This window comes from Bombina bombina, chromosome 3, assembly GCF_027579735.1.
Source record: "Bombina bombina isolate aBomBom1 chromosome 3, aBomBom1.pri, whole genome shotgun sequence".
Taxonomy (NCBI): Eukaryota; Metazoa; Chordata; class Amphibia; order Anura; family Bombinatoridae; genus Bombina; species Bombina bombina.
In genome coordinates, this window is record NC_069501.1 from 773,382,103 (window position 1) to 773,409,081 (window position 26,979).

Here is a 26,979-nt window from a genome sequence, read left to right on the forward strand (position 1 = left end):
TTCTATGGGACCGGGTCCATGGAGGAAGATTCTTTGCAGAGTGTGGGTTATAAGTGTGTGAAAACCACATCATCACATACCTATCCTTGTTCATGATATTGATTGGTTTCTGTGATGTGATGTCCAAACTGTTTCCCGAATCGCTAACTAAATTACCATAACAATTATCCATGATGGCATATTACTGTTTGAATGCCAATAACACAGCTTAAAGGGACAGTCAGAAAATTATTGATTACAAAGAAAACACTGTATTACGCATTATAAAGTTTGAAACAACAAAACATGGAGAAATACATGTGTGACTTATGTGCTTACCCTTGTATCTATGACTATGAAAAATGACCACTTATTTGTTGTTCTGACATAACAACATTTTAGATATCAATGATCAATACATGGTCAATAATATGCTGTATGAGCACAAGGTTTTACATATACAAATGCTATCCAAATGCCCTCTAGTGCTCAAATTGTATAATGATTACAAGCACTCTTCAAGATTTAAGAAATGAGCACACCAACCTCATAGGTTTAGATAGCAAATTTAAATAAACCCAGACAAATGTTCAATTGTTGAGAAACATTTGATATCCTTGATATTACAGAATTGACTTTTCGAATAATTTTAAAAAAATTTTTTTTCTAAACTGTCCCTTTAACAACATTACATATGCTAACACATATTTTAAGCTTGTTGGTATATCTACATGTACTTTGTCAAAAAAAAAAATTTAAAATCACATTTATATTGACGTGTTAAATAAAGTCTATTTTCTTTAAGAGACATTATTGTGTTAATATTTTATTGTAAATATTTTTATTTTAACAATGAATATGGTTTAAAGTCCTTTTAGGAGTGGGGGGGGGGAAAATATGCTAACAAAAATATATTTGAAGATTAAACTATGTGGATCTCATACATGATACAAAAAACAACATTTGCATTCAAGGGACAGTATCCTATATTTTTTACATAACTGTATGTAATAGACACTACTACAAACAACAAGATTAACATATACTGATATCAATATTAAAAAGCTTCAAACACTTGCAAATAAAATAGGGTTAGCTATATTGAAAATATAGATGAACCACCATTACAACCGTAAAACAACACAATACCCCATCATTAACATATGAAAAGACCCTTTACACAAACTGGACAAAGCTGGAGATGGTACTCACATGAAACTCATTGGCTTTGCGAGGAGTAAGAAAATTACTTACATTTTCTTACAACACAAGACAAAATAAACCGATTGGTTAAACAATGGACTATCTAACTAGAGACAAAATCAAATATTTTTATTTATAATGTGAGTGTCTAATGAACCTTTCATAAAATATACAACGAAATTACATTTAGAAGAAGTCGGCATCATATATTTAGCATATGATAAATGCATATTGATTACTTTATTCAAACACAATAGCGCATATTTATTAATTAGATATGTTCAACATTAAACACAACAGTAATTTTTCAGAAAAAGGAACATTGTTGACAAACATATTAAACATGGACTGGAGAGATTTGCACTTGCCTATAAATATCCTATGCATGAAAACATTTTGCTTTCGTTCGTTGATTCAACCAGACATCCAGCAAAAGAGAATGTGTTGGTCTTTATCAGCTACGGGTCAACAATGTAACATGATGCAAATAATACATATTCGCAAGCTTTTTAAAATTGCATGCAGTCACAAACGTTTTTAACGTGCACAAATATTGCGGGACTACGCAATCCAATCACACGTTTTTTTACCTTTACATGTTCCGTCTTAACATGGCGCTTCCTTGATCACGTAAGAACGCCATCCAATGAAAGGCACATTATTGATCACGTAAGAACGCACAAAAAAAAAGGCGCATCCTTGATCGCGTCAAAACGCAATCCAATAAAAGGCATATTCCTGATCACGTAAGAACGTCAGTCAATACAAGGAATCATTGGACAGCCTGGCAGGTGACGTCTTAAGCAACATGGCGCATCCGAGATCGCTGAAAAAACGCAGACAATACAAGGACTCAGTGACATCTTGGCATATCACTAAGAAACGTATTTATATTTTAGGAACTAGTATGTGTGTAGATTGCTATCTAGGAATGTCACCAAATCATGAATCATCTTTTCGGACTTGACTGTCCCTTGAACTATAGCTATGGTGTATATCTTTAACATTTAAAAGATACACATGAGAAATACATATGCCATTGATGTTTTAAGATATGTTTGGATTGTTGTTGAATAACAATAGTTATACATGTATTGATTAAACGTGTCATTTATTCAAGTTTAATTATTGTCAGCCTACCTATAGCCATATATGGGAGGAGATGTATTTTGTTAACATATTAGTTAACTAATATTCATCATCTACATTATTTGCATTACACACAGAGATTGATTTGGTTACACTTTGACAATAATATAGATTTGAAAATGAAATACAGGTGCTGTCAACATTACAATAAGATTGTTTATTAATAAAACTATATGTCCTTGTTCTTGTAAAAAGGACAAAAACGCTTTACAAATGGAAATACATTCATTTACAATAGTGATCAACATCACTTAAAGGGACATTATTTTGTTTTTAAAAAGAGCATACACATAGTCAATACTATTTAAATAAAATGAACACTTTACAGGGATTATATCATTGTATCAATACTCAGATCATTTGGTAAAGGTGCATCAATTCATGCAGAGTTTATAAATACACACATGGATCTGAACATTTAAATATACATATATACACAAATACAAAAATATATATACATATATAAAGAAATTACTCTGCTAATCATAATCAGGCAATGATAGAGCTAAGAGAAAATAATATAAACACAAATAATAAGATTACATTGGAGATGTTAATCTTAAAGTCATTTACTATTGTCTTACATATATGATTTCATTATAACAAATATATTTGTTAGGTCCCTTTAAGGATAAACAACATAAACTAGAGCTTTCAAAAAATAACAGGAAGAATGAGGACAAAGATTTGTGAAATAAAATGTATTTTATTAGTATGTAAGAAAACATACACAACGTTTATAAATAATCTTGTAAAAATAAGGAATATATGAGCCATATGACAAGGTAACACAGTGCATCACAGTCCATGAAGAGAGTTGCCAAGGGCCAGCATAGCCCCATTGGAGACACATGGCAAGGTAACACAGTGCATCACAGTCCATGAAGAGAGTTGCCAAGGGCCAGCATAGCCCCATTGGAGACACATGACAAGGTAACACAGTGCATCACAGTCCATGAAGAGAGTTGCCAAGGGCCAGCATAGCCCCATTGGAGACACATGGCAAGGTAACACAGTGCATCACAGTCCATGAAGAGAGTTGCCAAGGGCCAGCATAGCCCCATTGGAGACACATGGCAAGGTAACACAGTGCATCACAGTCCATGAAGAGAGTTGCCAAGGGCCAGCATAGCCCCATTGGAGACACATGGCAAGGTAACACAGTGCATCACAGTCCATGAAGAGAGTTGCCAAGGGCCAGCATAGCCCCATTGGAGACACATGGCAAGGTAACACAGTGCATCACAGTCCATGAAGAGAGTTGCCAAGGGCCAGCATAGCCCCATTGGAGACACATGACAAGGTAACACAGTGCATCACAGTCCATGAAGAGAGTTGCCAAGGGCCAGCATAGCCCCATTGGAGACACATGGCAAGGTAACACAGTGCATCACAGTCCATGAAGAGAGTTGCCAAGGGCCAGCATAGCCTCATTGGAGACACATGACAAGGTAAAAGAGTGCAACAGGCACAACAATAAACTGATAAAAAGGCCAAATGGCAACAATATAAATACTAATTCAACATGTGGACGGAGGATTATTATCTGCCACCATGGAGCATATCCAGATCCTCCACTTACTGGTCATCCTCTTCATTGTCCTGTGCATGTCCAGCTCCAGATTCAGGCCTTGAACGTAATTGCATAATTTCACGCAGAGTCAAGTCCTGAACCCGGAGCTGGGCCTGCATGGTGTCGTTCATCCCTCTCAGGACATCTGCGTTCCTCAACACGGCCTGCTCTACTCTTGCTATCCCTTCTAGCATGAGCCATGCTGAGTCACAGCCTAAAATAAAATAAAATTAAATATTAAGGATAATTACACAACAGAATAAAAGATTTTAATACATACATTGTCATCATAAAGACAAATAATTATTTACATAAATTATTTTTCATATATTCTTTACACATGAATTAGGTTATTCAGACAGACAGAAATCATTAAAGGCTCATGTTACTCAAACATGTTGTCCCCTTTAATTGGTTTTAGATGATCCACTTATACAGCTTGAGTGTATCAAATCTTGTTAAAGGATTTACATTGTACTTACATCAGCAATTTAAAAATTCAATTTAGACTGTGGTAGGCACACCTATCCTTAAACATTTCGGCATTGAGGACAAGCTGTGTAAACATAGCAACCAGAAGAAATTACATTCCCACTGGGTTAGACAAGAGATAATGTATCCACATTTGGACATAAAATTTTGGATCCAAGTAGTGGTGTTTGGTATATGTAGTGATATCCAATTAAAGGGACACTGAACCTAAATATTTAATGGACTGATTCAGATAGAGCATGACATGACAAATCTTTAGAAATTACACATATTCATTATATGTTTTAATTGTCAAGCTATATTTTGAATGCAAGAATGTTGGTTTTTATGGAAGCCAATATTTGTTGATGAACTTTGTTTGTGCATGCTGGTTGATGGATACATTCATCCAACAATAAAGAAATGATGGCCACATTTATTTTATTGTTTAAACTAATTATAGGAATAAGTTGATTTCCATAAATATATCAAGAGAATGACGAATAATTCATAAGAGTATTCTATTATACATTGGCTTAACATTGCATGCTGGATTTGAATCACAATTTAACCAATTTAACTTCACTGTACCTTTAAGTATCTTATAAAGTGTATTTAGAATGATACTTACAGCTGTGCCTGGGAAGGACAATCTGACACCCAGGACAATGAAGGTTTAAACAGGGGGGAGGGATGGGATTGGCTTGGGGAGGGATGGGAATGGCTTGGGGAGTGGTGAGCTGCTGCTCCAGGGTAGGCCGTACAGCTGGGGAGTGGGGAGTTTGGGTCTGGACAGCTGTACGGGCCAGAATACGGGGAGAGCGGCGAAGGGGGGTGTATGGGCGTTTTTTGGGAGGGACAGGATATGAAATATGGGAAGGGCTGGCAGTGGTCGGGGCATGGTCATGAGTTTGGTGATGGGAAGGGCTCTGGGTGTGTGCAGAGGTGTGGCCATGGTCAGGGGTGTGTGCACAGGGAGGGGTCTGTGACTGGGCAGGGGCGGAATCCAGATGACCAGAAGTGGTGGATCCATCTGAAAATGTAAAAGAAATATATTAACATCTCATACATCCTGACATCAAATCAACGCATTTCAAATTGATTATGTTTTCAATATACTTCGAAGTGTGTTTGAATCTGTAAACTATTCTGAAATGAGGATATGGTATCTATATAGGCACTCAGATGAATCTCAATGACTGTCTGTACAATGTGAAACTTATTATTGTGTTTTGGCATGGAATATGCATGTGACATAATGATGGCATGAATTATATATTCTTAAAAAAATATATACAAGCAGATTTTCATGCTGCCTGATATAGAAAGGGGGCAGTAGTGTATTTGAACAGACAAATAATATTCCTTTTTAAAGGGAAAAAGCTGTAGACTTTGAATGTCTTCAATAAAATGATTTCAAACTAAGAAACATGTTGGAAACATGATAGATATATTTCACATACCATCAGACTCCAAGGCAGCCTCTTCCTCCTCCATCCCACATGTGACATCAATCTCTGTAAAACATAACATGTTGTGTACACCTTAAGATCAGATATTATAACATATGTTACTGTTGCTCAAATACGCACATCAATGTTGCATTAAAGATATACACACACAAAGTTATGATTTACATCATTTTGATGGAGCATACAAATGACAATAGATTTGTTATTGTCAATAAATCAGAATATTAATGTATTGTTTGTCTTAATGTTAAATTCATAAAAGCATAGTACATAGAACATTTAAGATTTCTCATGTGTGTATCACTTGATGACTGTTGTCAAAAAAACAAATTGAAAAAAACATATGTTAGACATCTTATGAATAACAAATGTGTAGACTAATAAAGTAGAAATTATTAATCGCTCAATATAAAAAATAAATATATAAACAGAAGATAAATTCTATGATTTTTTATAATGTTATGCTTCATCGGAATCATGATCATAATATTGATTAGCAATACACCTTCAATTACATATAAATGAGTCAATGGACTTACCAGGAGACCGCAAAGGCGGCTCTATGTCACTGCTGGATTCCTGTGGGCTTCCCACACCAACTCTCTCTATGAATGATATAGATATATATTATTAAACACATTTTGGATATCACTAAATCACATCTGTCTAGAATTTTAACATTAATCAACTTTAAAATGTGAAGAATAGAGCAGTCATTACACCAGAAAATGCTTGATTGAATCAAGGGGATTCTGTAAACATATCTGTATTGAACATATGTTTAATGTCAGACTACATTAGACATCAAATTCATCTCAGATGCTGCTATTGCATATCTAAATATACCCAATGATCAATGTTCTTAACCCTTTAAGGACACAGCTTTCACTTAGCTCAATTGTTTTATGACGGAATAATTCCGTCATATGTCCTTAAGAAGTTACAAGAATACACACAAACCACATATTGAGGAGCATCTGTTGACAAATCTAAACAAACATGTGTCACATCGACCCATTTTTTCAATGTACAGTAATCTTGTTTAGGACACAACACATATTTATCACAATACATAACAAACTTGATTATTACAAATATGTAATCATGGTGCTGTTAGAGTATGCAGATATCTATAAAGTAACTCCAACAGATAATTAGATTTATATATCAATAGTTTTTAATAAAAATAATGTAAAGATGAATGAATCTATTTTGTCTTAAAGGGACACTGACATGATTAATTTAAATAATTGATTTCTATGTTCAAAATGTAAAAAATGATTTAACATTGACTCCTATTATAATTAGAATGTTGTTCGATATTAATCTTAAAGGCAGATAAGGAATATTGGATTCAATAAATATTGTTTGTTGAAGGTATCCACCAATCATCAATATAAACCCAGGTTGGTCAACAAATATTTAGATGCACATAAACGTACTTTCTTTATTTTAAACTACATTTAGCAATAGAATATGTCACATATGATGATAGTATTATATTTTATGTTTATTAATATTGCATACTGTATGTGAAAGACAATATTAATAATTGTAGCTCAGTATCCCTTTAATCTAAAATTAAATAGATTCCACAATGTTGTTGTTTGTTAATGAATTATCTACTCCATATGTTGATGTAATGAATGGTATTGAGCATGCAATTAAAATCAAATATGTTATTTAAGGATATCCGAATAATTATATAATTTTCATCTATTAAATAGACATTACATATAAATATTGAACAATGTGTATTTAGTATGTAATGTTCATTCCATGTTTCTAAGACAAATGTCAATTAAAATGAGACATACCATACTGTGACAAGCCCTGGCTTGAGGATCCAGCAGCCACATCCATATCTGTAATATATTAAATGAGGATTGCATATCATTAATACTAATCATGCCATGTTTAAAATATTTACATTAATATCAAATCAATAGAAAAATATTAATCCTTTGGTAGTCCCATGAGTTAATAGTTTCCGCAATTAAATCAATGATAAATATATCCTGGACTCTTATTTTCAATCAGTTGTGTTGTTTACTGTATCTTTAAGAATATCTGCTTGTTATTACATAATCATCAATTGATGGCCATATGTTATAATTTATTAGTATTATTCGTTTTTTATTAGATATAATATTTAAAATAAGAATACTGTATTCTTCACTAATCTAAGAATTTCCATTTAATTTTTAACAACATGTATAAAGCAATGCCACTTTCCGCAAACCCATGTTAACGTGGATGAGAAATGCCATTTTCGCGATCATTGCGCAATGATTCCAAGCGGAATTACGCATCCGTCATTTGAACAACATGTATAAAGCAATGCCACTTTCCGCAAACCCATGTTAACGTGGATGAGAAATGCCATTTTCGCGATCATTGCGCAATGATTCCAAGCGGAATTACGCATCCGTCATTTGAACAACATGTATAAAGCAATGCCACTTTCCGCAAACCCATGTTAACGTGGATGAGAAATGCCATTTTCGCGATCATTGCGCAATGATTCCAAGCGGAATTACGCATCCGTCATTTGAACAACATGTATAAAGCAATGCCACTTTCCGCAAACCCATGTTAACGTGGATGAGAAATGCCATTTTCGCGATCATTGCGCAATGATTCCAAGCGGAATTACGCATCCGTCATTTGAACAACATGTATAAAGCAATGCCACTTTCCGCAAACCCATGTTAACGTGGATGCGAAATTACATTTCCGCTCTGTGACGCATATTCTGTAGAGCGCAAGAAACATCATTCCTATTTCATGTGTCAATAATCTAAAATCAGATATCTAAACATCATATGTAGTGTATGTTGTGAGATCTGTATAGGTTTAGTATCTGACTAAATACACATTTTTGATTTTTAAAATTATAAATATTATATGAAGTTGGATAATTACCTGGTTCAGATTCTCTATCGGCTCCTCCCAGGCCACCGGACGGAGAAGCATCTGCCCTGTCCCCCGCGTCAGGACTTTCAGATCCCGCAGCTGGGAGGGAAGAAGAGGAGGCCGAGGATGGCGAGGATCTAAATCTTTTGGGGACCCGGAGATTGAGGAGCTCGCATAAAGTCACCTCATAAGGGAGTAGGTACAGTTTCCGCGGGGCCTTTCTTTGGCCCCCTCTTTTACGGGCTTGTACCCAGTCCCTTATGAGGTTGACTTTTTTCGATAAACGCAACCTCATATCTCCGAATCTCCTCATGATCTGATCCTGGGTCCTCTGGACGTCACACACCAATCTAACCGCATTGGTGATAGACTCCCAGAGGGCCTTCTTAACAGGCGCATCTGTCGAGCTCCTCTTGTTCCCAAACAGCTGGGGATAAAAGTCCTTGACGGCGTGGACCAGTGCAGCGCTCTCCTCCTTGGTGAACCTGGGAACTGACATGCCTGCTGGGTTGTCCAATAAATATATTATAATAATATAAACTGCCTGCAGGCATTAGAGAACTGACAAAGATGGCAACGTGTAATGGACTTTTATATGGTGAAGTAAACATGAGATGCACCATGGGACAATTTATCTGTACATCTGATTGGATAAAAGTTTGAAATATTGTTATAATGTCTGTGAGACCATCCTGACTCAAGTTGTGTTTGTGTGATGAACTCTGATTGGCCGTTCCTTAATGTTTCATATCTTAGTAACTTCCTTACACATACCGCTTGGTGGTGCTGTAACTTCATTTTTCATGTAGACTTATTTGTAACTCATGGGCCTGTCATGCGGATATGTGTGACGCAGATTTAATATCCGGGATCCGTGAAATATTAATGATTAAATACTCTTTAAAATCTAATCCTGTCACATTATTAATGTTGTAGACATTTCTCGGTTTAATAACGGTCTGTTTCTTTAATACAAATACACATTTAATATTGTATGTCTTTATTGTTCTTTAAATAAATTGATTGTGAAGTATTGACATTGCTCTATTAAATGTATTTATAATGCACATTGATTGTGTGCTATTGCGTGACATTACACTAATGTTTAAATATGCTAATCTGGTGTTTGAAGATGCGTTTCCCACGCAATATTTATTAATGTTAAAATTCCGGTTAGAATGTCAGTAACTTGGATAATCTGTTTATAAATGTTAAACTACAGCTTTGTTATTCGCAAATAAACCTCGAGCTTGTATTTCTCTGAAGTGCTCATATATGTTATTGTGCAATGGCGTCTTTAGTTTTAAAGAGACATTACAAACAAACAATTGTATCAAATGATCTGTAGAGATAGAAGATTGTTTAGACTTTAAACTGTAAATCATTTTCTCTTAGTATTTATATATCCTCAACAGAAGAAATTTAAATGCACATGGTTGAGACAATCACATAAGGCATCTCTGTGCATCCACCAATCTTCATCTACTGAGCCTATCTCGATATGCTTTTCAAGCAAAGTATGTCAAGATAGGAAGAGAAGTAAATACACTCTTTAAATCTCTTAAAGGGACACTGTCCAAACAAATTTACCATTGGTGATTGAGCATGAAATGTTAATCAACTTTATTATTTAATACGATTATCAAATGTTAAGTTATCTTGTTATGTTTCTTTGCAAATCAATAATGATATTTTATATTACGGACAATTGTTTAATAAAAACCTGGGTTGTCCTTGACGATTGTTGCATCAATTATTCCAAACAATCAAGTTCTGTCCAGAGTACTGAAGCAAATAAATTAGCTATTTACTGCCTTATTTCTAAAGTAATGATAGCAACATCACAATGAGCATTCATTATATGAGACAAGTTTTAAAGTTGATTAAAATAGAATACTCATTCAGAATGTATAAATCATTGTTTTTTTAAATGGCTACCTTTAAGTATATTTTGAGTTCATGTCCCTTTAAATAAACATTTCACAATAATGCTTAATATATCATAAACCTAGGCACCTTCCTTTTGCTAAATGAGTCTAACATATGAGTAAAGCAAATTTAGATTAACTTCTAGATTGTTTTACACACTGACTGAAATATATTTATTAAATGAGGTCTTTTTTAGCCTTCAGCGTAGAGGGACATTAAGCTATATGTTATGTATGCATTTTGTATAATAATCTTATATTTGACCAACTTAATATGTTTTGTTATTCAATCATTATATTGTAATTATATATATATTCGTGGATTAAATACATCTCTACATAGGCTATTTTGATGCTGATTGTTGTTTGCATATAGATGCCTTATATCATTGACTAAGATATGTGCATTTATTTTTATTTTAACAAGTATATTTAAAGACTGAATGTAATTCTATAGTACATTCTAAATATGTTTAAATTCTTGTATGATATTTGTTACAATGTATACAAAATATACATTTTGAATGACCCCTTTAAGGACCCAAACATATTGTATTTTGATTTAACATTGACAAAATAAACTAAAGGGGAAATTACATTCTATATAGATATTTGATGTCTAACCCAAGAGGTAAGATTGTAATAAATACATAATATTACTAAGTATAGTTAAATGACTCCACTAGAAAATTACATAGATTAACCTGGCATCCAATAACTATTTTTTTAAAAATATCAAGTTAAATGACCTACCATTTATAAATGTAATAATTGTAAAATATTTTCTAATAATGTTTTGAGATACCTAAGGAAGATACATGATCTTATACAATTCTTTTTACATTCAACAACACTGTCACTTTCATGTAATTGAACCACTTCACCTTATTAAATGTTAAAACAATCATAATATTAATACATATCCTAAATATTTTTAATATATACTTTTTAAATATAAAAGCATTGAAGAATCTGACTCCCCAATTAATGTTAAAAGATATATTTTAATATTCTCTGAAGATTTTTATTTTCTACTATTAATGCCTTATTTTCTCTTATGCATGTGCTTGTCAAATAGCCAACTACCAGTCATGGGAGTCCAAGTTTTATTTATTTACAGATTATATTGATATATATTAGAATCTGTTAAAAATAAACATATATTTAATTGAAAATAATTAAATATTCCAGGAAGTCATCAGATGCCAATCTGAAATGACAAATAATAAAAATGGAACAAAGTTAATACACACGTTGTAAAATATTCATAAAATACATTTAAAATCATATGGTGTCTATGCTCTAACTTTGATCAACATTTTTTAAAGATAATCATTACATTGATTTTAAATTAATGAAATACATACACCATTATATTGTTGATTAAAAATTATATTTAAATATCAAAAATTAAAATTATACATAATAATGTATATCACATGTAAACAATATATGTATGCTGAACATAAATGTAATATTTCATGTCCATTCAAATACCTCTATATCAACTATAATATGTATTCCTTTTTCTGATTGTGATCCCTAAATATCTCATTAAGAACTAAATATGACTAATGTATGTAAGCTACTAATATTCTACAGTCTTCACTAGCATGCATTGGTACACCAACCTGGACAATGCATGGTCTTTGAAAGTCAATTCAGGGGTAAACAGTTGATCTTCAATAGGTGTCTTATTCATCAGTTCATTAAATAGAGGACTGGGAAATACCATCTAAAAAAGTACAATCATCTAAGTGTCTGATTGTGATCCCTAAATATCTAATTAAGAACTAAATATGACTAATGTATGTAAGCTACTAATATTCTACAGTCTTCACTAGCATGCATTGGTACACCAACCTGGACAATGCATGGTCTTTGAAAGTCAATTCAGGGGTAAACAGTTGATCTTCAATAGGTGTATTATTCATCAGTTCATTAAATAGAGGACTGGGAAATACCATCTACAAAATAGAAAATCATCTAAGTGTCTCCAATAGGATGTCTCCACAGCCTTATTCTATCAAATAGTTTGCACTTACCATGTGAACATGTATTTGTATGGTTTTCAAGGTCAGCAGAATTGAAATATAATGCCAGACATGATCCCATTGGTATACTTCAATTTCAATCTTGGCTTTTTCCCCACTGTCAGTCTTGGAAATCTTCACTGTCAGGCTTCAAATTGTTCCCTTTCAGTCTTTAGATTAAGTCATCTCCCTAATGTAAGAAATTATATATAAAGATTTCATACAAGTGTGTGAATCAGTTCTGTACCCCTCTCCCACCCCCCATTTCATAATAAATATCTATCACTAGCTTACTAAGCCTGTGTATGAACCTGTGTTATTTTCTATCAAGTGTGAAGATGAGTCATATTGAGCAGAACAAACCTCTGTGTGACATTGAACCATAGTCATTCTAGAGTATCCCTTTCTGATTATGTACATTTTAAGTAATGTGTAAACAAAGTTATATTTTTTAAAATGTATGCCATATGATGTATTTGTGTACAAATCATGCCAGCAACAGTCCATACATTTCTACTTACCATCTGATGTCCTCTTTAAAAACCAGGTGGCAAAGACTCGCTATAGGACCCAATGCCCAGAGCATCACCTATATTATGAGAAATAAAGATTATTCTAACATTTGATCAATACTAACATGTTTGCACAATTCTCTACTTGTCATTTCCCTAGAGTTCACATCTATTGTAAATACTCCAGTGTAACTTCTATTATTTACCGTCTAAAGTGGCGGTTGATGACGTCTGCTCTGACATCAAGTCCCTCGTCCTGGAATTCCCCCTCTAGAACAGGATCATCCTCCTCATCTCTGAGGAGGTCTCTGTCCACCGGGACGGCCTGCAGCATCCCAGCCCGCTGTGCAATATTATGCAGGACGCTACAGGCTACAACGATCTTAGCCACCTTCTTTGGGTTGTACTGGAGTGCTCCTCCAGAACGGTCCAGGCACCTGAATCTCATCTTCAGGAGCCCGAACATCCTTTCAACCACCGCCCTGGTTCTCTTATGAGCCCTATTGTAGCGCTCCTCAGACACATCAGTTGGGCTACGCAAGGGGGTAATGAGCCAAGGCCGGCTCATGTACCCAGAATCACCTATAAATTTAGAACAGAACATAATTCAAACAGAATACTTAAACTAGTATATTGTTGTATAAATATATTTTTTAAAAACCATAATCCATATTAAAAGTTGTCAGAAAGATAAAATAAAAATAATAAATTTATATATAAATCTGTATCTTGCCATTTCATCTAAGACATGCTACATATGCGTATTTCTCCTAAACCAAACCTTGTGTAAAATGCTAACTACATGGTTACATTGCATTCTCTATCTGAACACTTAAGGTAAGACATGCTACATATCTGCATTTCAATAAAAATAGACATTAGCAGAAAAAGACAATGACAGGGTTAAATTGCATGAGATAATATCTTGCCTTTTCATCTAAGACATGCTACATATGCGTATTTCTCCTAAACCAAACCTTGTGTAAAATGCTAACTACATGGTTACATTGCATTCTCTATCTGAACACTTAAGGTAAGACATGCTACATATCTGCATTTCAATAAAAATAGACATTAGCAGAAATAGACAATGACAGGGTTAAATTGCATGAGATAATATCTTGCCTTTTCATCTAAGACATGCTACATATGCGTATTTCTCCTAAACCAAACCTTGTGTAAAATGCTAACTACATGGTTACATTGCATTCTCTATCTGAACACTTAAGGTAAGACATGCTACATATCTGCATTTCAATAAAACTAGACATTAGCGGAAAAAGACAATGACAGGGTTAAATTGCATGAGATAATATCTTGCCATTTCATCTAAGACATGCTACATATGCGTATTTCGACTAAACCAAACCTTGTGTAAAATGCTAACTACATGGTTACATTGCATTCTCTATCTGAACACTTAAGGTAAGACATGCTACATATCTGCATTTCAATAAAAATAGACATTAGCAGAAAAAGACAATGACAGGGTTAAATTGCATGAGATAATATCTTGCCTTTTCATCTAAGACATGCTACATATGCGTATTTCTCCTAAACCAAACCTTGTGTAAAATGCTAACTACATGGTTACATTGCATTCTCTATCTGAACACTTAAGGTAAGACATGCTACATATCTGCATTTCAATAAAAATAGACATTAGCAGAAAAAGACAATGACAGGGTTAAATTGCATGAGATAATATCTTGCCTTTTCATCTAAGACATGCTACATATGCGTATTTCTCCTAAACCAAACCTTGTGTAAAATGCTAACTACATGGTTACATTGCATTCTCTATCTGAACACTTAAGGTAAGACATGCTACATATCTGCATTTCAATAAAACTAGACATTAGCGGAAAAAGACAATGACAGGGTTAAATTGCATGAGATAATATCTTGCCATTTCATCTAAGACATGCTACATATGCGTATTTTGACTAAACCAAACCTTGTGTAAAATGCTAACTACATGGTTACATTGCATTCTCTATCTGAACACTTAAGGTAAGACATGCTACATATCTGCTTTTCAATAAAACTAGACATTAGCGTCGGTAAATAACAAATGGTTAAATTTAATCCTATAGCTGAACATGACGCTAACAGTTAAAAAATACAGGGGCAATTGTCAAAATAATTAACCATGTTGAGCACAAATACTCACCAACGAGATAACCAGGGGGCATTTGTCTTTCCTCAAACTGTCTCCACAGGGACGACAGAGAGAGGATGCGGGCATCATGACAAGCCCCTCCAAAATTCGCATACACATGCATAATCCTCATCCGTGCGTCACAAACATACTGCACGTTGAGGCTATGAAAATGTTTGCGATTTCTGAAGGGCAAGTCATCAATTGGAGCACGCAGCGCAATGTGGGTACAATCAATGGCTCCCAAGACATTGGGCAATTGAGCAATATCAAAGAATTCCCGCTTCAGGCGCCTCCAATCACCATCATTCTGTGGGAATCCTATGTATTGCTTACTGATACGTACCATGGCGTTCAGAAAGTTATCAAACACCCCAGAGAATGTACCTTGAGCCAGGCCATGCATGTACAGTTCTCCGGATTGAAAACTCCCTGAGGCCAGGACGTATAGACAGCTTAGCATCTTACTCATGGGGGGAACAGCAGTCCTTATTTGTATACGTGGCTCCAAATGAGGTTTAAGAAGCTCGTAAAGGCCAATGAGCTGTTCGCGATCGAGCCGATACTTATCAAAAACCTCAAAGTCACTCATGTTTTCCAAGGTGGGTCTCACCCTGTAGACACGAGGACCTCGAACCAGACGACCCCTTCGTCTCAGTCTGAGCCGCCGAGGCTGCCTGATTCGACCAACAGCTAGTTCGCCAATAGCACCACCAGCAGCGTCTACCATGTCATCGTCATCCATCTTTCAAAACAGCGTAACAAGGTATGCACTTGATCTGATGTGGATCACAAGTGATGCATTGGCCATGTTGTTTGGGGGATTTATAGTACAATTAGTCCAATGGTAGTGAGTTTGTAATGATTGCTAATTGTATTCACTTGTTTGTATGTGAGCGGCGCGAATGCTTTCACAGTGTGCGTTTATTTGTTGTTTGCTGAAATGTTAGTTTCAAACAATGATTCTCAATGTGAAAGTGTCCAATATCACACATACAGTGCATGTTTGTAATGTTTGATCATATGCGTAATCAATATTTCTTAAACGCGATCTTATAGTAACAAGCACACGTCCAGGCTAACATGAATGAAAGTGCATAGTTGTGTATAATGTGCATCGAATGTGATCGATCAATGTTGATGCAATATTGTTTGTAAACGATAAAGTAACATCTGCCATCTGTAGTATTGTATATAAGTGATTGTCGATCTGTCAATATTGTATGCGTCCCTTTAAAATTGCACTAATGCTGAATAACTTCCGGCTGCCATCTGTAGTATTGTATATATAAGTGATTGCCGAGCTGTCAATATTGTATGCGTCCCATTAAAATGGCACTAATACTGAATAACTTCCGGCTGCCATCTGTAGTATTGTATATATAAGTGATTGCCGAGCTGTCAATATTGTATGCGTCCCTTTCAAATCGCAATAATAATTCCGAACTTCCCGTCTGCCATCTGTAGTATTGAATATATAAGTGATTGCAGAGCTGTCAATATTGTATGCGTCCCTTTCAAATCGCACTAATACTGAATAACTTCCGGCTGTCATCTGTAGTATTGTGTATATAAGTGATTGCCGAGCTGTAAATATTGTATGCGTCCCATTCAAATGGCACTAATACTGAATAACTTCCGGCTGTCATCTGTAGTATTGTATATATAAGTGATTGCTGAGCTGTCAATATTGTATGCGTCCCTTTAAAATCGCAATAATAATTCCGAACTTCCCGTCTGCCATCTGTAGTATTGTATATATAAGTGATTGCCGAGCTGTCAATATTGTATGCGTCCCTTTCAAATCGCACTAATACTGAATAACTTCCGGCTGTCATCTGTAGTATTGTGTATATAAGTGATTGCAGAGCTGTAAATATTGTATGCGTCCCATTCAAATGGCACTAATACTGAATAACTTCCGGCTGTCATCTGTAGTATTGTATATATAAGTGATTGCTGAGCTGTCAATATTGTATGCGTCCCTTTAAAATCGCAATAATAATTCCGAACTTCCCGTCTGCCATCTGTAGTATTGTATATATAAGTGATTGCCGAGCTGTCAATATTGTATGCGTCCCATTCAAATGGCACTAATACTGAATAACTTCCGGCTGTCATCTGTAGTATTGTATATATAAGTGATTGCCGAGATGTAAATATTGTATGCGTCCCTTTCAAATGGCACTAATACTGAATAACTTCCGGATGTCATCTGTAGTATTGTATATATAAGTGATTTTATATCTGACAATATTGTATGCGTCCCATAAAAATTGCACGAATACTGAATAACTTCCGGCTGCCATCTGTAGTATTGTATATATAATTGATTTGCGATCTGACAATATTTCTTAATTGTCCCATTGAAATCTCCATAATAATGCTGTTCAAAAGTGTGGTTTACGTATATGTTGTATTGTAGTATTGAGTGTTAAAGTTCCTAAAGGGGCGGTACAGTGGTGAATCTGTGATGTGTATGGTTGAATCTTGTAATGACGTCATGATATTATTAACCTGCCTATGTAGTTGTGAAATCCTCATTGTGTTGTTGTATTGTGCTACATTGTTATTGTGTGCTGAATAAAATCTAAATGTGTGTTTTGTGGTTGCGTGATGGGTGATGCGTGTTATGTACATGTAGTACGTATATATTGTGATTGGGTCCCACATATGCTGACTTCTATATAGCGGTCTGGCATTGTTGTTCCTTCCCATAAAGTGACATCTGTAATCTGGTGTAATGATGTTCGTGTTGTACGTAATTCCTAATGGTTTCTGTTGATGGAATCATGATGTTAAAAGTACAGTAAAATCCATATGTTGTGTTTTGTGATTCCTAGAGAGAATGTAATGTGTTTTTCCCCCATCATTTGAATGCACATGTATGAGTGAATGTTAAACGTAATGTATGTGCATCCATGAGTGATTATGTGTTAAGCCTATGTAGATATGCAGTTGCTGCAAGCATATGAGTTGAATAACTGAAATGCAATAATAAAGGTAAATGAGAGATGTTTCCCATTGTGTAGTGTTTGTGAATCCAGAAATGTGTATTGAATTTTATTTTAATTGTAAATGTAATTTTATTGAAATAATAATGTGTTACTAGTGATGGGGATTTGTAGTTGATGTAATCTAAAAGTGTTAAAAATATTTATGGTGTGGTGAATATTTAATATTAAAAACCATAAGTCCACCATAGGGAAATAGTCATTTCTTGATCTATTTATCATCGCTAGGTCTAACGCATGAAATCATGTATTTTCTAGCGCTGGTATTTGGAGTTTTTCAGTCTACGCTATTTGCGTGCGTTAGGGAAATGAGGGTTTCGCGTGCACGAGCACGTCTTCCCAATAGAAGTCAATGGAGGCTCCAAAGATTTCTATTTTTTTTTTTCTAAGACTGGTTTTCCTCGTAAAGTGAGTGACGTCATGATCTTGTGTGAAAAAGTCGCTAAATCGTGTTCTTTTTGTAATAAATAAATATTTTGTGTATGTCATGTGGTGTATATTGTTTGTATGCATCGATGAGTGTATGTTTGTGATAATGTTATTAGTTAGATGTAGGTATATGAGGGTCTTTTCCCGTGTGTCTATGTAAGTCAATGGGAAAATGGATTTGTGTGGATTTTTTTCAAACACCCGAGATCTCGCAACTTTAATCCTTTGTATTTTAAGGAAAAAAAAAATAAATAAGAAAAATAAAGATAGTGTTGTGTTTGTATGAGTGTAAGTGTACTTTGTGTAATATTTGTTTTGTGATTCGTGGATGTTTTTTTTTGCGGTATATGTTTACTACTGGGTCTGAGGTGGCGGTAGAAAGGTGTATTTTGAGTGGCGGTAAATAAACTCTAAATACCGGAGTGCGTAAGAAACCCGCGTTAGGAGCCTCTAACGCTGGTTTTTACGGATAACGCCGAACTCTAAATCTAGGCCAGTGTGTTCTCAATTGATTTACCACACAATTTGTAATCAATGCCCAACTGTTCAGTATAATTTAAATATCAAAATAACAACTACTAGTAAAACTACTAGTAAAATATATTTGGAAAATACAAGCATATGGAGATTATTGCTCTGTCACTGCAATACCCTGTAGCCTCTCCTTACATCTGTACCATAGACATAGATTCCGGCATATATTTTCAAAAGTGAGCAGTGATTTCTTCTTCTTGGCTACTAGTAACAAACAAAGCAATAGTTTTACCCCATGACCACAAGTATTACATAAAAAAACAATGAATTTATTCCCCATTTTTCTGCTAATACACACACACACACAAAGCTGTCCATTAACCTATCACTTACTGACTGTAAACTCAGCAATGATCTGACCCTCCTTAATTGCCAGTAATGCTCACACATCAGACATCTGAACCTCTATTAGCTAACAGTAATATACACAAAGCAGAGATCTGGCCATTTGGGATGAATAAGACACAGAACAGATCTGAGCCCCATTGGCTTCCAGTAAAACTCAGAGAACAGTGATCCAACCCAAACAGTTACACTCCACAAAGCAATGATGTGACCCCTCTTGGCTGTCTAACATAAACAGATAAATTTACAACACCTATGTTGCTAAAACGAACAAAGAACCATCATTTTACACCACGGCTTTCATTACAATTATTATTTAGCTTCCTTGTCAATATCAGTAACCTTTAGAGCAGTAATTTATGCGCAATTAATGCACAATTTAGTTATTGAACATCTTTTGTTGCAGTAATATATACATAATGATTTTAAAACCCCTTTGTGCACATATGCTGACAAAGGATCAGTCCTTTACAAATATGGCTGCCTCCATAATGAAGAACTGGGTCAAGTATGGATGCACAACAATGACATTTAAGTGTATCGATTTTAGTGGGCAGATGTAAATACCTGACTCCTGGCAACCTTAATCAAAAGAAAACCTTTTTTTGCCCAAGCTATCAACTATGCCTGGAATTTGTCTGCAAAGCACAGTCACCTTTATCCTTTTCCAGTTCCCTATAGCACAAATGTAACAGAGTTAAAGAAAAATGATCCACCTAAACTGTATAAATATTCTGCACCCTGAAAGCAAATAAATGTGTGTGAACATAAGAACATTTACATTAATTTTTTTTTGTTCTTTTACTAAAATATAATGTAAATATTGATTTTCTAGAGCCCTGTCTGGATGCTGGATTGGATACATTCCCACAGTATGCATCTGAAGGAGAGCCTATGTACGTTACCTGCAGTTTATTTGATAAATATGATGCTAGCAAGTTTGTGGTTGTTTGGTATCAAAATGGTTCCCAAATACAATTTCCTTCAGATGAGCAATTAAGAATCCATCAGAATGAACACATTCTTAAGTTTTTCCCAGCAAAATTGGAAGATAGAGATTTCTATGGATGTATTCTAAGGTAATATATATATTTTTATTTTTGCAAGTGCAAGTTCTACCCATAATTAACTAAATTTATGTAGATAAAATACACTCTTTATTTAAATGCCACTGTTACTAATATTGTTTTGCATTAAACTTTGTCCTAGAAATTCTACATTCTGCATCAAACAACTTGTACAGCTTGAGGTATACAAGAATGAAGAGGGTGTTTGTTATAACAGGGACATATTGTTCCCTCAGGAGGAATACATCTCTCACAGTAATAAAGTATTGTGTGAAAAGCTAGATGAATATCCAGTTGTAATGTCACAGATAAGATGGTTAAAGGTAATATTCATTATTCTTATTCCTGAATTATATATCTAAATATTTAAATGTATTTATAAAACCTTCATATTCAGTTAAGGTAAACTTAAAGTCATGGCTCTAACATATGCATAGGATTTTTCACAAATTAAGTGCTGCATTACAAAAGATCTACATGCAAAAAAAATATTTTAAAAGCTTTTACAACTGTGATTTTGTTAGCAAAATTTGCATTATTTTGCAGTCTGGGGGACACACCACTTGAGAAGACTCTCAATGAAATGTCTTATCCCTCTTTTCACACACCATTATTGTTCCTTGAAACACCTAACCAGGCTCAGGGCCACCTAACTCCACCCAAAACAGACCCATCCAGCCCCTAAATGTCTCTTACCATGCCTTGCATTGCCATGACTTCACCCAGTCTATTGATTCTCGATATTATTGGGTAAATTGTGGGAGGTCTGTCTTATTAACTTTGCTGGGACAAGTTAAAGTGAAGGTAAACTTTGATAAATGAAAGCCCGTTTTTTAAAAATACTATTAAAAACAGGGGCACTTTCATTCTTCAAAGTTTACAAAGCAGCGGTTTTGATTAAAAACGTACCTCTCTTCTTTGCACAGCCAGAGCAGCTTCCCCATCCTGCAAATCCTCTCTTCACATGTTATCAAAGACTAATCCGGCTTCCTCCAATCACAGCATGGCCTCAGGCAATGACTACCCTGGGGGGAAAGCTGTGATTAGAGGAAGCCGGATTAGTCATTGCTGACATGTGAAGAGAGGAAATCCACGTGGGGGAAGCTGCTCTGGCTGTGAAAAGAAAAAAAGGTAAATTTTTAATCAAAACAGCTGCTTTGTAAACTTTGATGAATGAAAGTGCCCCTGTTTTTAATAGTATTTTTTTTTAAACGGGCTTTCATTCATAAACGTTTACCTTCACTTTAAGGTTAGATATAAATGAGCTACTATAAAAATAAGTTAATCAAGTCTGAAGGAACTTTACAAAGTTTTATTTTCTCAATAGATAATTATACATTTTGGCCTAGATTACAAGTGGAGCACTATTGACAGCGTAGTGTGAGTGCAAAATTAGTATTGAAATAAATGTATAAAAAGTGCTTTAAAGGCATATGGTATTGGCATGGTATTTAACTGGGAAGAGTTTCAGGGGTCTATTTAAGAAGCAGCTGAAACGGACGTTAAGAAGCAGCGGTCCTAAGACAGAAATCCGCAAGATCGAATACGATTGGGCTGATTGATACCCTCTGCCTGGTTAGGCTATCCAAGAAAAACACCCAGTAATTAAAATAACAACCCACTTCTTATAAACATAATGGTGTCTCAGTAGAAATGAGAGATAAACACAAGACTTACAGTGCCACGCAACAAATTCCTGGCCAAATCAGTCTAGAAAAGTCACAATCAGGCTGCTTTGATGAGATCAGGGGGCAGATTTATCAAGTGTCTGTCCGACATGATCCGGTCAGCAGATCATGTCCGACAGACATCGCTGAATGCCGACAGAATATGCTATCTGCATTTATCATTGCACAAGCAGTTCTGGGGAACTAAAGGCTCGTACGGAAACAGCTGCATTGGGGCCGATTGACAGCTTGTTAAAACGGCCCCATGGGCTGGACTGGACTTTAAAGCAAGAAAACTTTAATCTTAATGTGTAAGAACAAGAAATTGTAGCCCCAACATCATTGAAATTCTTACCTTATGCGATTTCAAAAGATTTATCACATTTTATTAAAGAGTCTATAGTATTCTGAGATATTCTAAAAGCATGGAAATTAGGTATTAAAGGGACATGAAACCCACATTTTTACTTTCAGGATTCAGATAGAGAATACAATTTTAGACAACTTTCTAATTTACTTCTATTATCTACTGTAACTTGTTTAATTCTCTTGGATCATTTGTTAAAGAAGCAGCAATGCACTACTGGTTTCTAACTGAACCCATGGGTGAGCCAATGACAATCTGTATATAAATGCATCCACTGATCAGCAGCTAGAACCTAGGTTCTGTGCTGCTCCTGAGCTTTCCATCCATCTGGGATGTTGGGCAAGGGATCTGGGATGGGGAGGGAGGTGGGATATTGAGGGGGGGCAGCTACACTACAGAAAATCTTATTTTTAATTTAAAAAAAAAAAAATACACACATTTTTTGGGGGCAAATTGGGTACTGGCAGCAAATAGGTAGAGGGGGAGGGTAAGAGAGCTGTATGGGGGGGGGATCAGGGAGGTTTTGGGCTAAGAGGGGATCCAACACTGCACAATGTTTTTTTTTTTTTCTTTAATAAAACAAGCAAAAAACCAAAACCTTTTTTCTTTCATGTAATTGGCAAGAGTCCATAAGCTAGTGACGTATGGGATATACATTCCTACCAGGAGGGGCAAAGTTTCCCAAACCCCAAAATGCCTATAAATACACCCCTCGCCATACCCACAATTCAGTCTTTCAAACTTTTCCTCCCTATGGAGGTGGTGAAGTAAGTTTGTGCTTAGATTCTACGTTGATATGCGCTTCTCAGCATTTTGAAGCCCGATTCCTCTCAGAGTACAGTGAATGTGAGAGGGATGTGAAGGGAGTATCACCTATTGAATGCAATGGTTTTCGTCGCGGGAGATCTATTTCATAGGTTCTCTGTTATCGGTCGTAGAGATTCATCTCCTACCTCCCTTTTTCAGATCGACGATATACTCTCATATTCCATTACCTCTACTAATAACTGTTTGAGTACTGGTTTGGCTATCTGCTATATTTGGATGGGTGTCTTTCGATAAGTATGTTTTCATTACTCTCAGCTATGGTTTGGCACTTTATGTATTAATATAAAGTTCTAATTATATGTATTGTACTTATATTTGCCAAGAGTCAGGTTTATGTATATTTCCTTTTGCAGACTATTTGGGAAAACATATTCAGGAAAATATCTTTCTTACCTGGGGTATAGTCTTTATTCAAAGTGTCTGCTTTTTCATTACATTTTCTCAGGCAAAATTAGGCTTGCAAGGTCGCAAAATGCTGATGTTTATTTGGCGCGAAGGTACGTCCGGTGATGCAAATTTGTCATTTCCGGTGTCTTAGTTGACGTTGAGTTTCCTTGCACAAGGTTGCGTCTGCAATGACGCAAGTGTGTCATTTCCGGATGTTAGTGCCAAAAAAATTAATTTCGCGTTGTGCATCATACTTGGCGCCAAATAATTTCATTATTTAAAACCCCACTTCCTATATATCTCTTGCCTTTTTCTATGTTCAGAGGGCTATGCTGTTTGCATTTGTTTTCCCATTCCTGAAACTGCCATATAAGGAAATTGATCATTTTGCTTTATATGTTGTTTTTTCTCTTACATTTGCAAGATGTCTCAATCTGATCCTGTCTCAGAAACCACTGTTGGAACCCTGATGCCTGATAACAGTTCTACCAAAGCTAAGTGTATCTGTTGTAAATTTGTGGAGATTTGTGGAGATTATATCTCTAGCTGTGGTATGTAATAGTTGTCATGATAAGATTTTACATGCAAAGAATGTATACATCAGTACTAGTACAATGCCTGTTGTTCCTTCAACATCTAATGTACATGATATCCCTTTGAATATAAAAGATTTTATTGCTGATGTGATTCAGAAGGCTTTGTCTGCTATTCCGCCTTCTAATAAACGTAAAAGGTCTTTAAAAACTTCTCATAAAGTTGATGAAATTTCAAATGACCGACAACATACTGAATTATCCTCCTCTGATGAGGATCTATCTGATTCAGAAGATCCTACCTCAGGTATTGACACTAACAAATCTACTTATCTATTTAAAATGGAGTATATTCATTCCTTGTTAAAAGAGGTGTTGATTACTTTGGATATTGAGGAAACTAGTCCTCTTGATACTAAAACTAGCAAACGTTTAAATTCTGTTTATAAACCTCCTGTGGTTACTCCAGAGGTTTTTCCAGTTCCTGATGCTATTTCTGATATGATTTTTATGGAATGGAATAGGCCTGGTACTTCTTTTATCCCTTCTTCAAGGTTTAAAAAATTGTATCCTTTGCCAGAAGTTAGATTGGAGTTTTGGGAAAGATCCCCAAAGTTGATGGGGCTATTTCTACTCTTGCTAAACGTACTACTATTCCTATGGAAGATAGTACTTCCTTTAAGGACCCTTTAGATAGCAAACTTAAATCTTATCTAAGGAAAGCTTATTTATATTCTGGCTATCTTCTCAGGCCTGCCATTTCTATGGCTGATGTTGCAGCTGCATCAACTTTTTGGTTGGAAAGTTTAGCACAACAGGAAATGGATCCTGTGTTGTCTAGCATTGTTTGCTTGCTTCAACATGCTAATCATTTTATCTGTGATGCCATTTTTTATATCATCAAAATTTATGTTAGATCTATGTCTTTAGCTATTTTAGCTAGAAGAGCTTTGTGGCTCAAATATTGGAATGCTGACATGGTATCTAATTCTAGATTACTATCTCTTTCTTTCCAAGGTAATAATTTATTTGGTTCTCAGTTGGATTCCATTATCTCAACAGTCACTGGGGGGAAGGGAGTTTTTTTGCCTCAGTATAAAAGACCTAAGGGTAAATCTAAAGCTTCTAACCATTTTCGTTCCTTTCGACAAAATAAGGAACAGAAACCCAATCCTTCCCCCCAAAGAATCAATGGATTCAGAGTATTGTCTCTCAAGGGTATCGAATAGGATGCAGAGTAAGACCTCCTGTGAGAAGATTTTTTATGCATCCCAGCAAATCCAGTAAAGGCTCAGGCTTTTCTGAAGTGTGTTTCAGATCTGGAGCTTTCAGGGGTAATCATACCAGTTCCGTTTCAGGAACAGGGTCTGGGGTTTTATTCAAATCTATTCATTGTCCCAAATAAAGAAAATTAATTCAGGCCAGTTCTGGATCTGAATATTTTGAATCATTTTGTAAGAGTGCCAGCTTTGAAAATGGTGACTATAAGGACTATTCTGCCTTTTTGTTCAGCAAGGTAATTATATGTCCCCGATAGACTTACAGGATGCATATCTTCATATTCCGATTCATCCTTTTGGCCTAGTGACAGCTCCAAGAATCTTTTCAAAGGTTCTCGGTGCCCTACTCTCTGTAATCAGAGAACAAAGTATTTCGATGTTTCCTTATTTGGACGATATCTTGGTACTAGCTCAGTCTTTACATTCTGCAGAATCTCACACAAATCAACTAGTGTTGTTTCTTCCAAAAATGGTTGGAGGATCAATTTACCAAAAAGTTCCTTGATTACTCAGACAAGGGTCACCTTTTTAGGTTTCCAGATAGATTCAGTGTCCATGACTCTGTCTCTAACAGACAAGAGACAATTAAAATTGGTTTCAGCTTGTCGGAGCCTTCAATCTCAATAATTCCCTTCAGTAGCTATGTGCATGGAAGTTTTAGGTCTCATGACTGCAGCATCGGACGCGATCCTCTTTGCTCGTTTTCATATGAGACCTCTCCAGCTTTGTTTGCTGAATCAATGGTGCATGGATTATATAAAGATATCACAATTAATATCCTTAAATCCCAATGTTCGACTCTCTCTGACTTGGTGGTTAGATCACCATCTTATAGTTCAAGGGGCTTCTTTTGTTTGTCCAACCTGGACTGTGATCACAACAGATGCAAGTCTTTCAGGTTGGGGAGTTGTCTGTGGATCTCTGACAGCACAAGGGGTATGGAAATCTCAAGAGGCGAGGTTACCAATCAATATTTTAGAACTCCGTGCTATTTTCAGGGCTCTTCAGGTTTGGCCTCTGTTGAAGAGAGAACCGTCCATTTGTTTTCAGACAGACATTACCACAACTGTGGCATATGTCAATCATTAGGGTGGGACTCACAGTCCCCTAGCTATGAAAGAAGTATCTTGG

At 35.4% G+C, this 26,979-nt stretch overlaps 1 protein-coding gene across 3 annotated transcripts in view; it reads left to right on the top strand.

Annotated features, from left to right (window-relative positions):
* Positions 1 to 26,979, top strand: part of LOC128654012 (interleukin-1 receptor type 1) — a 317,896-nt gene that overhangs the window by 108,461 nt on the left and 182,456 nt on the right. For all 3 annotated transcript variants that reach the window (XM_053707657.1, XM_053707656.1, XM_053707658.1), the window contains 2 exons: positions 20,555 to 20,798; positions 20,929 to 21,109. In XM_053707657.1, coding sequence (XP_053563632.1) covers positions 20,614 to 20,798; positions 20,929 to 21,109 — 366 coding nt within the window. In that variant the 5' untranslated portion in view covers positions 20,555 to 20,613. The remainder of the gene's footprint in view (positions 1 to 20,554; positions 20,799 to 20,928; positions 21,110 to 26,979) is intronic.